The sequence below is a fragment of the Bos javanicus genome, chromosome 26 (assembly GCF_032452875.1).
Source record: "Bos javanicus breed banteng chromosome 26, ARS-OSU_banteng_1.0, whole genome shotgun sequence".
Taxonomy (NCBI): domain Eukaryota; kingdom Metazoa; phylum Chordata; class Mammalia; order Artiodactyla; family Bovidae; genus Bos; species Bos javanicus.
Window position 1 is genome coordinate 35,023,346 of NC_083893.1, and position 13,480 is coordinate 35,036,825.

The 13,480-nt window shown below is 35.6% G+C and overlaps 1 protein-coding gene across 7 annotated transcripts in view; it reads left to right on the forward strand.

Moving 5' to 3' along the window:
* Positions 1–13,480, forward strand: part of ATRNL1 (attractin like 1) — an 802,849-nt gene that overhangs the window by 48,376 nt on the left and 740,993 nt on the right. For all 7 annotated transcript variants that reach the window (XM_061403577.1, XM_061403579.1, XM_061403580.1 and 4 more), the window contains exon 5: positions 614–822. In XM_061403577.1, coding sequence (XP_061259561.1) covers positions 614–822 — 209 coding nt within the window. The remainder of the gene's footprint in view (positions 1–613; positions 823–13,480) is intronic.

Here is a 13,480-nt window from a genome sequence, read left to right on the forward strand (position 1 = left end):
CCATGGACAGAGGAGCCTTGTAGGCTGCAGTCCATGGGGTCCCGAAGAGTCGGACATGACTGAGCGACTTCACTTTCACTTTCACTTTCATGCATTGGAGAAGGAAATGGTAACCCACTCCAGTATTCTTGCCTGGAGAATCCCAGGGATGGGGGAGCCTGGTGGGCTGCCATCTATGGGGTCGCACAGAGTCGGACACGACTGAAGTGACTTAGCTTAGCAGCAACCAGTTTATGTTTTGCCTTCTCTTACTGTTTCATGTATTCATGACCTTATTTTTTACCTATAAAGTGTACTCATATCCTATAAAACATTTGAGTACTTGAATATTTACCAAACATTGTGCTTGGAACTGTATAGATCCTGCAGACGTTGAGTGTGTAGTCTTGGTAGCAGAGTAAATTCATTGAATGGACTGAGGCCAGTTGAAGATATGTATACCTGAATCGCCTTAGGGGTAAAAAAGTACAGAGTAAAGAATTGAAGTCACATTGTAAAATGTGTTAAATGAAACACATGGACACATATAACATTTATAAATTTAACAAAATACCAGCCCAGATTATTTTTCTAATCATCTTGAATTTGAATATATATGAATTATATTTTACAGAATCAATTCTTGTCCTAACAATTGCTCTGGTCATGGGAAGTGTACAACTAGTGTCTCTGTTTCAAGTCAAGTGTATTGTGAATGTGATAAATACTGGAAGGGTGAAGCTTGTGATATCCCCTACTGTAAAGCCAATTGCGGCAGTCCAGATCACGGTTACTGTGACCTAACAGGAGAAAAGTTGTGTGTCTGCAATGATAGTTGGCAAGGTAAGTGGCTTTTGAAACATGTAGTCACATAGCTAATATATTAATACAAATAATATCTACACTCATTTGCTGTAGTTTGCACACCCAAATCTCATAGATTCATTTTTAGAATTTCAGTAGTAGTCAACGTCTTAATAATTTGCTTCTTCAAAAGGCTTCCCAGGTGACTCAGATGGTAAAGAATCTACCTGCAATGCAGGAGACCCAGGTTCCATCCCTGGGTGGGGAAGATCCCTTGGTGAAGGGAATGGTTATCCACTCCAATATTCTTGCCTGGGAAGTCTCATGGATAGAGGAGCCTGGTGGTGTGTAGTCCATGGGGTCGTAAAGAGTTGGACATGATTGAACGACTTTCACTTTTTTCACAAAATCAGTAAAGATTTTGTCTACATGCTATTATGAGAATCAAATAAATTTATAAATGAAACTCTTTAAATTGTAGATGTATGATTATTGATTTTCTTTAATTTTTTGATGGGTTCCCAAAGATTTGGTGGCTTGGCTAAAATTAACACCTGGTACATCAAAATTTGATTTATAATGGGTAACATAAATAGCATGTTGTAAAAATAGATGCTTATCTTGGAAGGTACTGGACTATATTAAACTTCTTTCTTAGTAAAGACTGACCTCTTGTGGCTATTTTTAAAAGAACATAGAATATTTTAAAAAGTTTTTCAGTTGCCTGTGGCAAAAGCAGTAAGAATTAGGGAAGAATTTCTAAATAATTTTTATCAACATGTATTATTAAATATTAAATTTAGAGTATATTGACAAGTTTTAGCTTTAAGTATTTGGGTATAAAATCATAAATCTTACTATTATATAGGGTCTGTATAAAATATATTTATAGATTGGGCTGGCCAAAGCATTCATTTGGGTTTTTCCCTTGCGATGTTACAGAAGAATCCCAGTGAACTCTTTGGCCAACTACAGTACTTACCTACCGAGAGCTTGCTTTGTGCAACTTATTTTTACACATTGAGAATCCTGTGTATTAATCCTGTTGATGGGGGAAATTTGACTCAAGAAATACATAATCTAAAGTTACATGACCACGTGTAGCAGTCGTAGCAGTAGTTCCTATCAGACCCAGGTAAAAACCAAGGAGAGTGTGCTCCTCATATTTAACTTTCCTCAGACAAATTAAACAAATGTTGCTGAGTGTGCTGAGTAGTTATTTGGAGCAGTTATTTTAGGCTTTCCATAAATTATGCCCATCCCTAACACATGTTATTTCATTAAAAAATTAGTTACTCCAACCATATGAAATATCAGTGATTATTGAGTTGCATTTGATTCCCTATTATGATTATGACAGATACAAATTTCTCAGTGTTTTTAATTATAGGATGTATTTTGTTGAGTGGCTATTTTAATAATTCATGGCCTTTCTTCCCTTAAAAAGTGCCTTGAGGTATCTTTTTTTTTTTTTTCCATTTCAGTCTTGAATCTAAAATAATGTCCTTTTCTCTGAAGAGACTATTAAATACATCAAGAATATATTTAAGCTAAGGCCTGAGAAATAGAAGTATAGCTTATATGCAAGGTTTTTTTTTCTAACTTGTCTTCATCTGCTGTTAGTCCCCAGCTCATCTCAACAGTCTTAAAAGCAAATGAGAAATATATTTGTAAAATATTCTCTATGAACATCTCTGTCCTTTCTTTGTTCTTTTCTTCCATCTTTAAAATACTTTATTTTCTGGGTGTTTTGTAATATATATCTGGTTGAAAACGTTATCTGTTGTTTTTCTGGCTCTGTTTATTGGCATTTCACATTTTATTATTCTTGTCAGGACTTGACTCTTAAATGTCTAAAAGAAAGTGGACATAGGGAACAAATACTGGGTATGTTTACTTTTAAAGCAAAGTGATAATATGAAGTTTTTATATATATATTAACACATACACGTGTATACATGTACACGTTTTTTAAAATGAGAATAATGTGAAAGTGCTTTATAAATTATAAAATATTACATAGAAACTAGACATTTGTATACCATTACTGCTTCTTAGTAATTAATTTATCTCTGATGAATATTTTATGGGTAGTATTTGGTGAAATGGATATTGTGCTTCTTTCAAGACAGATGATGTATAGTCTGGTTTCTTTGAGCCTCAGATCTGATCCCTAATTTTGTATTTAAGGAAGCAAAGCTTCAAGTAGCTATGTGTTTTCCCCCAACCCCTGCCCCCAATCAACTCCCTAATCAGAGTGGCTCAAGGTTTCTCTCTTACATAACTTTAGACAATCAGAACCACTGGAAGTCTTTGGTTTGATTGTAAGCAACAGACACAGTTCTGGCTTCCCTGAGCAGAAAAGGCAGTTATTGGGAACTATGTCAGGGATCTCTGCCTCCCAGGATTTGTTCTTGCCTTCTTTTTGGTGATAGAATTCACTGAGTTTGTAGCTCTCAAGCACATGGTCTTCAGCTGCATACCATATTCCTCAGCCTTCTTTGTATCTAGCATGGTTATTATACTGTATTAGGTCAGTAGGATATGAGTAGAAATGCTGTGTGGGAATTTTACATCACTGAGATCTTTTACAATGGCTGGTAAATGGCAGCAACTGTGGTAACACTTGCATATTTGCCTGTAGAATGTGTTTTATGAGAAAATAATGAACTTTTAGCTTATTTAAGCAACTTACTTTTGGTTGTCTTAACCTGTACTCTGACTAATACAAAAGGACATTGGGTAGCTCACAAAGGTGATGGGAAGGCTGTAAAACCTTGGTTGCAAAGGGATAGGTGTAACGGAAGGCTAGTGGGTTGGTTCCCAGCACAGATATAGCCACAGAAAAGTTTGATTAGGATATTCCTGTTGCTGCCACTGGATCCTGGGGCACCACCCCTGTGTCCTTGCTGTGGATTCGGCATGCTGTAGGCTTGGGTAGAGAAGTTCTAAACTCTCCCCACATCTTTGTTATCACTTACGAAGGTTTGAAGGCCTGCTCGGTAATATCTACTTGGCTAAATTTAGGTCTTACCCCTACCTTCTGAATTGTGTGGGAATAGATTTTGTTTCTGAACAAAATCCACACAGTTAGAGATTTTCCTAAACAAGGAAGGGGGTTCAGATGATTAGAGTCTTCTAAATAAAGGAAAAAATACAAATAAAATATTTTAAAGTATAGATTGTTGCCATAATTGACGAGGAATGTGTTGAACAGTTCTCTCGTGTCTGCTCAGAAAAACTTTGTGATGTGGAATAGATGGTAGTAGTCGACAGGTGGAAAAGATAAACCAGCAGGCTTCAGGGTACAATTCTCAATTTATTACCACAGAACATTCCCTCCCCCAATTCTATGGAGTTGAAAAACAGATTATCAGGTTTTGTATGAAAGATCATTACTTGGACATTGGAAAATCGTCCCCGGTCCTTTCCTGTTCCGGCATATCCTGTTCAATGCTGTCATTTAGTCCTCTAATTCTTTATGAATGTTCAGTATTCCTTTTCAGTCCAGTCGTAGTTCTCAGGTAAGGATTGAAGTTGGATGTTTTCAGCCTTTGAGATTATTGATTAAAAGATAGCATCTTAATGTGTATGTCAGGTAATTTGTAGTTTTCTATAGTGTTTCTGATTCTTTAAATTTAGTTACACTTTGTTTGGATTTATTTCGGTTCCTTGCGTGTTCTTTGTCCCTAAATATCTCAAGGCCTTTCTTATTTCTGCACTTCTCCTTCACCCTCAGCATTCTCGGGGCAGGTCCTCCATTAGACGCTTTCCTAGCACTGAATCCTTTCAATTTGTAGCATCCACCACAGTTACGCTGGTGTGATTCTTTGATTATCTTTCCTACTGGAATGTAAACTCCATGAAGTTAAGAATAATTATGTTTTGATCATCTTTATATCCTCAGCATCTTCTCTAGTGCCTGTTGTATAGTAGGCACTCAAATTCTTTTTTTTCTTAAATGAATGAATTAGAAAGGTTTAGTTTGCCTGTTTAGTGTTATGTGGACATTCAGGTACAGATGTTTCAGTAGACGAGTACTCCAATAAATTATGAAATTTACTTGCTAAATAAGACATTTTACATATTGAGGTGAGCATTTGAATTGAACAGTCTGGTCAGGTATTTTCTTTCCGTCCTTTGGTTTTAGAGTTTAGTATTTGCCATCGGGTGGCAGTATTGACTACCAAAGCACGCACTTAAGACTCCATGGCACTTTTCAAGTTGTAGAAACTTGATGATTTTGTTTTAGAAAAATAGGAAATCTTCTATCTCAGATCCATGAATATTTTATCATAAATTATTTTTCTCAGGGTTAGTCATGTAACATATTAGGACATAGTTACTTTAGTATAGTGTGTATAAGTACACAGCATAACTTACATTTTCCTTTAGAAATTTAATAAAGGGAGAAAGAAAAGAGACATTTAAACTACACTAAAATTGACTTTAAGACTTTTTGACCTTAGATTAAGATAGAGTTGTCATCAATGGATATGAGGGAGACTTTAGGAGGCAGATCAGTTTGGGTTTGGCATGTTATGTTTGAGATATCTTTTAGACGTCTTAGAGGAGATGTTGAAAAGCAATTGGAGTTTAGTGGAGAGAGGTCTGTACTGTTTGGGGCTGACTGGCTAAAAAATGTTAAATTGGGAATAGTTGATGATACCGAAAACCATGAGTTCAGCTGAGATCATGAAGGAAGGGAGTACAGAGAGAGAATGGAACAAAGGACTGAGTTGTGGGTTACAACAAAATTCACAGGCTATTATTCTGTGCCAGACAGAGGTTCCTTGCTTATAGAAACTTACCTAATGCAGAAAAACTTACAACCACTTATTTTATTGCCTCTGGCTTAGACGTAGGATAGGCAGATCCTGTTCTCAATCCCATCTCACTCTGTATTTATCATTTTCAGCTAATCAGAACCAGTCTGTAAAGCTTTGTTTCAGGCCTTTCATAACACAAAAAGAGTAATTGGAGAGCACTGATCTTTGCTAAAAGAAGGACAGTTCCTTTCATACTGTAATAGCATCATTGACCTAAACTGTGAGAACCACGTATTCTTGGAACAGACCTACTGTAGTGATTACCACTCACACAATTCATTGTTTTATAAAATTCAGATATTGTCGGAACAGCTGTGGACATTTAAACTGCACTAAAATTGATAACTGTCCTTTGGAGATTGGTTTTATGGGCCTTGAAAATGTTTAGAATACTTTGGATATAGAACCCAAATCAGATTTTTCTAACGATGTTAGAAGATAGGATGCTTGCAGCAGTGTTATCTCATTTGCCTTTTACTGTAGAGAATTTCAGATGCAGTGCACATATTAGATTACAGGACTATTTCTGGAGTGATTACAGTAAGTTACGTGTACTGCTCTTCACATCTCCCTTCTCAGCATATTTCTTCCTTTCCTATTAGCAATTCAATTTCTTTTTGGGCAATTGCCTTTCACTCATTGTGAGTAATCTTGATGGGATGATAAATCCATATACCTACCTATTTTAAGTGTAACTTTTCAGCCTCTTTTAAAAATTCTTTGAATTTCCCCATATTTTTTCAACAAATTCCCATTTTTCCTTAATTTCCCCAAAACGAGTTTCTGTGGCTTACAGTCAAAGAAATCTGATATACGACACTAGAGATACTATTAGAGGACAAGTTGTATTTTCTGTAACTGGATTTATTTAAAATACCAAAAGTTCAATATAGAGTTATTTATAGAAATGCAGCTTAACGAGTTGTGTTGATATAGTTCAAAGTTAGCAGTGTTTATTTAATATTTCCTGTTGAGGAACTACAAAAAGAAAATAAAAAACTTGTCCTTAATATGTTTCACCTTAGTAAGATAAATATTTTTTTCATGGTGTCATAGATTAAATTTGAATTAAATGTATGAGCCAAAACTGTATCAAAAAGAAGTCTAAAACTCTGGAGCATGATTTTTTTCCCCCCAAACTCTTGTTTGACTGGGTTACTTTTCAGTTTTTTTTCCTGCTCTAAAATGATATAAAGGAACTCTATTCAGACTAATTCTTTTTTTCCTGAGAAATCAAAGCATGCTGTTAAAATGCCAGTCAGTTGTTAGGAGAGATAAAATTTTACTGCTTGATTTTCCATCCTGCATCTTTGTATATAGCACTTACAGTTTTTCTAGTAACATCAGCAGATAGTATATAAATCTATTCATAAAGTTAGGGGACCTTCCAGGAATTGCTGTTTCACTCAGTTGAAGACTTTAAATTTGTATCATTCTTTATGGAAGAAAAAGTATTTTATAAGATTTGTCTAAAGCAAGTAAAATTTTTGTACTGATTTCCATTATCATATCAGAGATAGATTCCCTTAGAAAAACTTTTCCAGTGCAAAAGAGAGAAGGAAGGAAGAATGTAATTCAGTAATTCTGGAATTGCTTTGGAAAAACTTTCAAAACTTTGTAGTACTTTATTCTGGGTTTTGTCATTTGCAATTATTTCTTAATTGGATTTACCTGTGATTGTAGAAATGTTTTAGTTATAATTTTACTGTTTTCTTTTGGCATGTATATTTATAATACCTAATAATGCTAGGCTTCATTAGCATATTTAGCCTGTAGACTTAATTATACTTAGTTTCCTTGTATATTGAAATGAGAGAATAAACTTCATAATAGTAATATGCTTACTATTATGAAGCTTTCATAGTTGTATTCAATATTAAGTACAGTTTCATTCAATCTTACTTTATTTACACAGGATTCTATGTTCTTTAGGTATAATCTCCATGATTAAAATGAAGTTTAGAAAAGTTAAATAATTTTTCCAAGATTTCATGGCTCATAAGTGGGAAAGCAAGGTTTGACTTCATTTTAATCTTTTGTGATCCTAAGAACATTTTCATTCTTCCATTCAATAAGTGAATACTGAGGCCAGTCATGTAGGAGTTGTAGGCCATCTTTAGGATTTTTATTTTTAGCGTGATAGCAAATCATTGAAAGATTTTGAGGGAATTGATGAGTAGATTTATATTTTTAATCATTCTGGTTGCATTGTGGAGAGTTGAATGTGATAGGTAGAGAAGAAGAATAGAAATAAGAAGACCAGTTTGGAGACTATTTCAGTAATCAGGGTGAGATGGATGGTGGCTTGGACAAGGATGTTAGTTGTAAAGGAAAGGATCTGTGTGAAGAGACTGGTAGAGATGATTGAATTTAAAAATGTTTATAATTGGTAAAGTTCAGACACTGAGACACCAGCCAATCAACAGGATCCTGGATAAGCCATGCTGTGTAAGGTAATTACCTCTTCAGTTGTCTTTTGTGAAGAGTCTGGATTATTGCAGAGGGGCCAGCGTAACTTGGAAGGGGAAGACCTGGTAACCTGCAGCATCTACTGTATCAGTGAAGTATTTCCAGATTTTAACAGTTGGAAAGGCTGCATTCCTACATACCTAATGAATGTCAGTCCAGGATTTGTTGGATATGGATATGGGAGAAAAAGAGAACTCAGTAGCTCTAAGATCTTTGTCCTGAACAGCTGGGTGAATGAGAGTACTGTTTACTGAGATGGTAAACACAGGTGAAGGAACAGATTTGGGAGGGGGGCATCAAGATTTTAGGTTTGGACATATTAAGTTTGAGATGATTATGAGACATCCCAGTAGAAATGTCATGTCAGTTCAGTTCAGCTTAGTCATTCAGTCGCGTCCGACTCTTTGCGACCCCATGGACTGCTGCACGCCAGGCTTTCCTGTCCATCACCAACTCCCAGAGCCTACTCAAACTCATGTCCATCTCATCAGTGATGCCATCCAACCATCTCATCCTCTGTCATCCCTTTCTCCTCCTGCCTTCAGTCTTTCCCAGCATCAGGGTTTTTTTCCAGTGAGTCGGTTCTTTGCATCAGGTGGCCAAAGTATTGGAGTTTCAGCTTCAGCATCAGTCCTTCTAATGCATATTCAGGACTGATTCCTTTAGGATGGACTGGTTGGATCTCCTTGTAGTTTAAGGGGACTCTCAAAAGTCTTCTCCAACACCCCAGTTCAATAGCATCAATTCTTCGGCGCTCGGCTTTCTTTATAGCCCAACTCTCACATCCATTCTTGACTACTGGAAAAACCTTAGCTTTGACTAGACTGACCTTTGTTGGTAAAGTAATGTCTCTGCTTTTTAATATGCTGTCTAGGTTGGTCATAGCTTTTCTTCCAAGGAGCAAGAGTCTTTTAATTTCATGGCTGCAGTCACCATCTGCAGTGATTTTGGAGCCCCCAAAATAAAGTCTGTCACTGTTGCCGTTGTTTCCCCATCTGTTTGCTATGAAGTGATGGGACCGGATTCCATGATCTTAGTTTTCTGAATGTTGAGTTTTAAGCCAGTGTTTTCACTCTCCCCTTTCACTTTCATCAAGAGGCTCTTTAGTTTTTCTTTGCTTTCTGCCATAAGGGTGCTGTCCTCTGCTTATCCAAGGTTATTAATATTTCTCCCAGCAATCTTGATTCCAGCTTGTGCTTCATCCAGCCTGGCATTTTGCATGATGTACTCTGCATATAAGTTAAATAAGCAGGGTGACAATATATGTAGGTAGTTTAATTTTGAGTCTAGAATTCAAGAGAGATTGTAAGGATAGAGATATAAATTTGAGAGGGATCAGAGTATAATTCTACTTTGGGTTATAGAATAGCCTCAAAAATTTGTCTCTCAATGGCACCCCACTCCAGTACTCTTGCCTGGAAAATCCCATGGACGGAGGAGCCTGGTAGGCTGCAGTCCATGGGGTCGCTAAGAGTCGACTGAGCGACTTCCCGTTCACTTTTCACTTTCATGCATTGGAGAAGGAAATGGCAACCCACTCCAGTGTTCTTGCCTGGAGAATCCCAGGGACGGGGGAGCCTGGTGGGCTGCCGTCTATGGGGTCGCACAGAGTTGGACACGACTGAAGCGACTTAGCAGCAGCAGCAGCCTGTCACTAGTGCCAAAAGTTACATCATTAGAAATTCATTTGTGCTCTTTGGATTAACCCGTGGAAAAGGTAGCATATTAAATATTTATGAAACACACTGTAACTTGAACTAGTTTAGTACATCTTTTTCAAGAGAGCTGTAATCTACTTACCTTGAGGAAATTCCCATATTGATTGATGAAAGTTATACAGGGAGAATTATGCAGAGATATTCCATAAGTGTCCAGATAATAGAGTAGTGGATTTTTCATGGATGTATTTTTATGAAATGGAGTCTTGGATGGCCTTAAATGATATTTAATGGGTGATGGAGCCTTTTTGTGTATAATTCATTCTTTATAGTTATTTGTGTTTTAAACTAACATTCAGTATATAAATTTACTCTCTTAATCATTTTAGTTGTAGAGTACAGAAAACTACAAATTAAGACATCTAATTTTCCTTAAAATTTTAAGTCATATTCATATATCTTTCATTCTGTATATAAATGTATTAATTTAGAGTAAAATAATGACAATCTGTAGAGTTTGGCTGTTGACCATTCCTTCTAATCACTGCTAGAAGTTACAGAAAATATGGTAGTAACAAAGACAGGAAAAAGTTGCTGTTTTGCATAGAAAAGTAGATATTTCAGATTGCACAGTAAAGTTTTTAAAATCTCTAAAGTCTGATTTCTTGTACTAAATAACAATATTTATCTTAAGTAAGTTAAATCAAAAATTTTAGTTATTAACATTCAGTCAGTTCAGTTATTAGCATTAGTTTCCTACAATAGCTGTAACAAATTACCACAAACTTGTTGTCTTAACAGGGGCTTCCCTGAGAGCTCAGTTGGTAAAGAATTCCCCTGCAATGCAGGAGACCCCGGCTCTATTCCTGCGTCGGGAAGATCCCCTGGAGAAGGGATTGGCTACCCACTCCAGTGTTTTTGGGCTTCCCTTGTGGCTCAGCTGGTAAAGAATCTGCCTGCAATGCGGGAGACCTGGGTTTGATCCCTGGGTTGGGAAAACACCCTGGAGAAGGGAAAGGCTACCCACTCCAGTGTTCTGGCCTGGAGAATTCCATGGCAGTCCATGGAATCGCAGAGTCGGACATGACTGAGGAACTTTCACTTTCACTTTGGTGTCTTAACACATACTTAAAGGTCTGAATCGGTTTCACTGAGCCAAAATCAAGGTGTTGGCAGGGCCACACTCCTTCTGGAGGTTCTTAAGAAAGAATCTGCATCCTTGACTTTCCTAGCAGTAGAGTTGCAATGCCTGCTTTCCTTGGCTTTTTCCCCTTCTTCCATCTCCGAAGCATGGAGCACAGCATCTTGCTTCAGTGGTCCTGGTGATTTCTCCTTCTGTAGTCAAATCTCTCTTAGAAAGGCGTGTGTGATTACATGAAGAGCCCACTTGGTTCGTCTAAGATAACTCCCCAGCTCAAGGTCTTTAACTTAATTATGTTTACAGAGTCCCTTTTGCCAGATAAGGTAAGAGTCATAGATTCTAGTGATTAGAACCTGCTTTATCTTTGGGGCTCATTATTTAGCCTACCACAAGCTTGCTCTGAACTGTTTTGTTTTAGTGTGGACTTCATACATGGTTATTGATTTGAAATCTTAAGAAGTTTACATGCCATTATTCTCTATCAACCTCTGCCAGGCAAAACTATGTATTATTTGACTGTTTCCAACTCTGTGCCTTTAGGCAGCAGACTTGTTTTTAACTTTTTATTTAGAAAGAGTTTCAAATTTATAGAAAAATTGCAAGAACAGGGATTGTACAAAGAATATACAAATGCCCTTTACCCAGATTAACCTATTATTAACATTTTATAATTTTGGTTTATTATTCTTGACTTAAATCTACATTTTTCTTTTAAAGAAAACAGCATTTAGCATTCAGAGCAGTAGGTATACCACTTATGTATAATGCCCATATGATCTTATTTCTTTTCAGTTAAATTAGAGGTTGGCAAATTTTTCTGTAACTACCATATAGGAAGTATGTTTGGCTTTGTGAATTGTATGGTCTCTCTTGAAACTGCTCAACTCTGCCGAGTATGGCAAACGCAGCCTTCAGTAATACTTAACTGAGTGAGCATACTGTGTTCTTACAAAACTTCATTTACAAAAACATGTACTGGGTTGGATTTTACTCATGGACTGTTTTTTGCCAACCTGAGTTAAAAGAGGTCTCAGTGGTTTAGAATTGTAATTTTAACTTAAAAAAAAATGAACATGTTCCCTTAATTTCTTTGGTTACTAAGCTGTAGTTCACTGACTTTTCACCTAGAAATGATACTTTTCTGTATCTGATTTAAAAGATTTTTTTGTTATCAAAGAGGTGATCTATCTAATTTTTACCTGAAAAATACAGACTCATAGAATGTAAACCTTGAAAAGGACTTTGAAGATGAATGAATGAATGCATGGGTGAGTGAAAAAATAAGCAAATAAAAACTGTAAAGGTTAATATTTCTGAAATTAGGGTCTGTTGGGATGTTTTAAAATTTTGTGATTCAGTGATGATCTAAAATGTTTTTTGATAAGAAATCATTACTTTCATAATTGTGTAAAAATGCTGCTTGATTGCAGTGCCAGCATTTGTGTTGACTGTTGAGTTAGGACCAAATAGTATTCTTATATTATAGGCTAAAAAAAATAATAAAATGTACTGATACTTTTGTGATACGTGGAGGTCAAATGATGTTAGGGTCTATTTTATAAATTAGAAAGGTTTGTAAATGGTAGATGAAGGAAAAGTGCCGTGAGAATTATTTTGTCAAAATAATACAGGTATCTTAAAGTTGTGTAAAAAAGGTGCTATAGCATTAATATCATTTCCAACAGGAGTCTAATGAATTACTTTGAGCAGAACAACATCATCCATCATGTTAAGCAAATACTAATTTTACTGATTTTATAAGCTTTTTTATGAACATAATTTATAAGCTTATGTTAGTTTTATATTTATAAAAGAACTTAGAACATAATATATTTCTATTAGTTTCATTAGAGTTAAAATAGTTTATGAGCCCTTAAATTTGATGAAAATAAATATATTTCCATTAGGAGCATTCCTTCCAAGTTTGAGAAACACTGATCTAGCCTAGTTGGCTACATTTTACAGATGATGAACCAAGACTTATGAGCAACATAGTGAATGTGGATAGGAAAAGACAATGTTTTCAACTTGTAGTATTTAAGTTATCCTCTACTCATTAATAGTTTTTTTAAATTATGCATAATAATTTTTTCAGTTTATGAACAGTAAGCCTCTCTACCAATGCCAATTTTGGTTGTTCAATAAGAATGCTGCTAAGAAAAAATGTAATTTTTATTTTTGTGTTTCTTTAATACAGTTGTAAACAGAAAGTGCTACAATTTACAAATGCTTTAATTTCCACTCTTCTTTAAAAAAACTTAAATATTTATAATAACCCTTAGGAGGTATTTCTGTTTTATAGATGAAGGCTTGATGGTGGCGGAGGTAAACAGACTTACCCAAGGTCACACTTTCAGTGACTGAACTGGGGTTTGAGTACATTGTTTTCCATTTTCCTTTCTAATATTCAAATACAATATTAGCATACTAAAATAAATCTGAAATTTATGTTATTTAAAGGGTTCTTTCAAATTGTGATATGTATTTGAACATATTCAAGCCTAATTTGAGTATATGATTTTTTTTTTCCTCCTGTAAGCATTACATTTGCTGTTAGAGTTTTTCCTGTAAATTATATTTCAGACTATTTATTATGTACA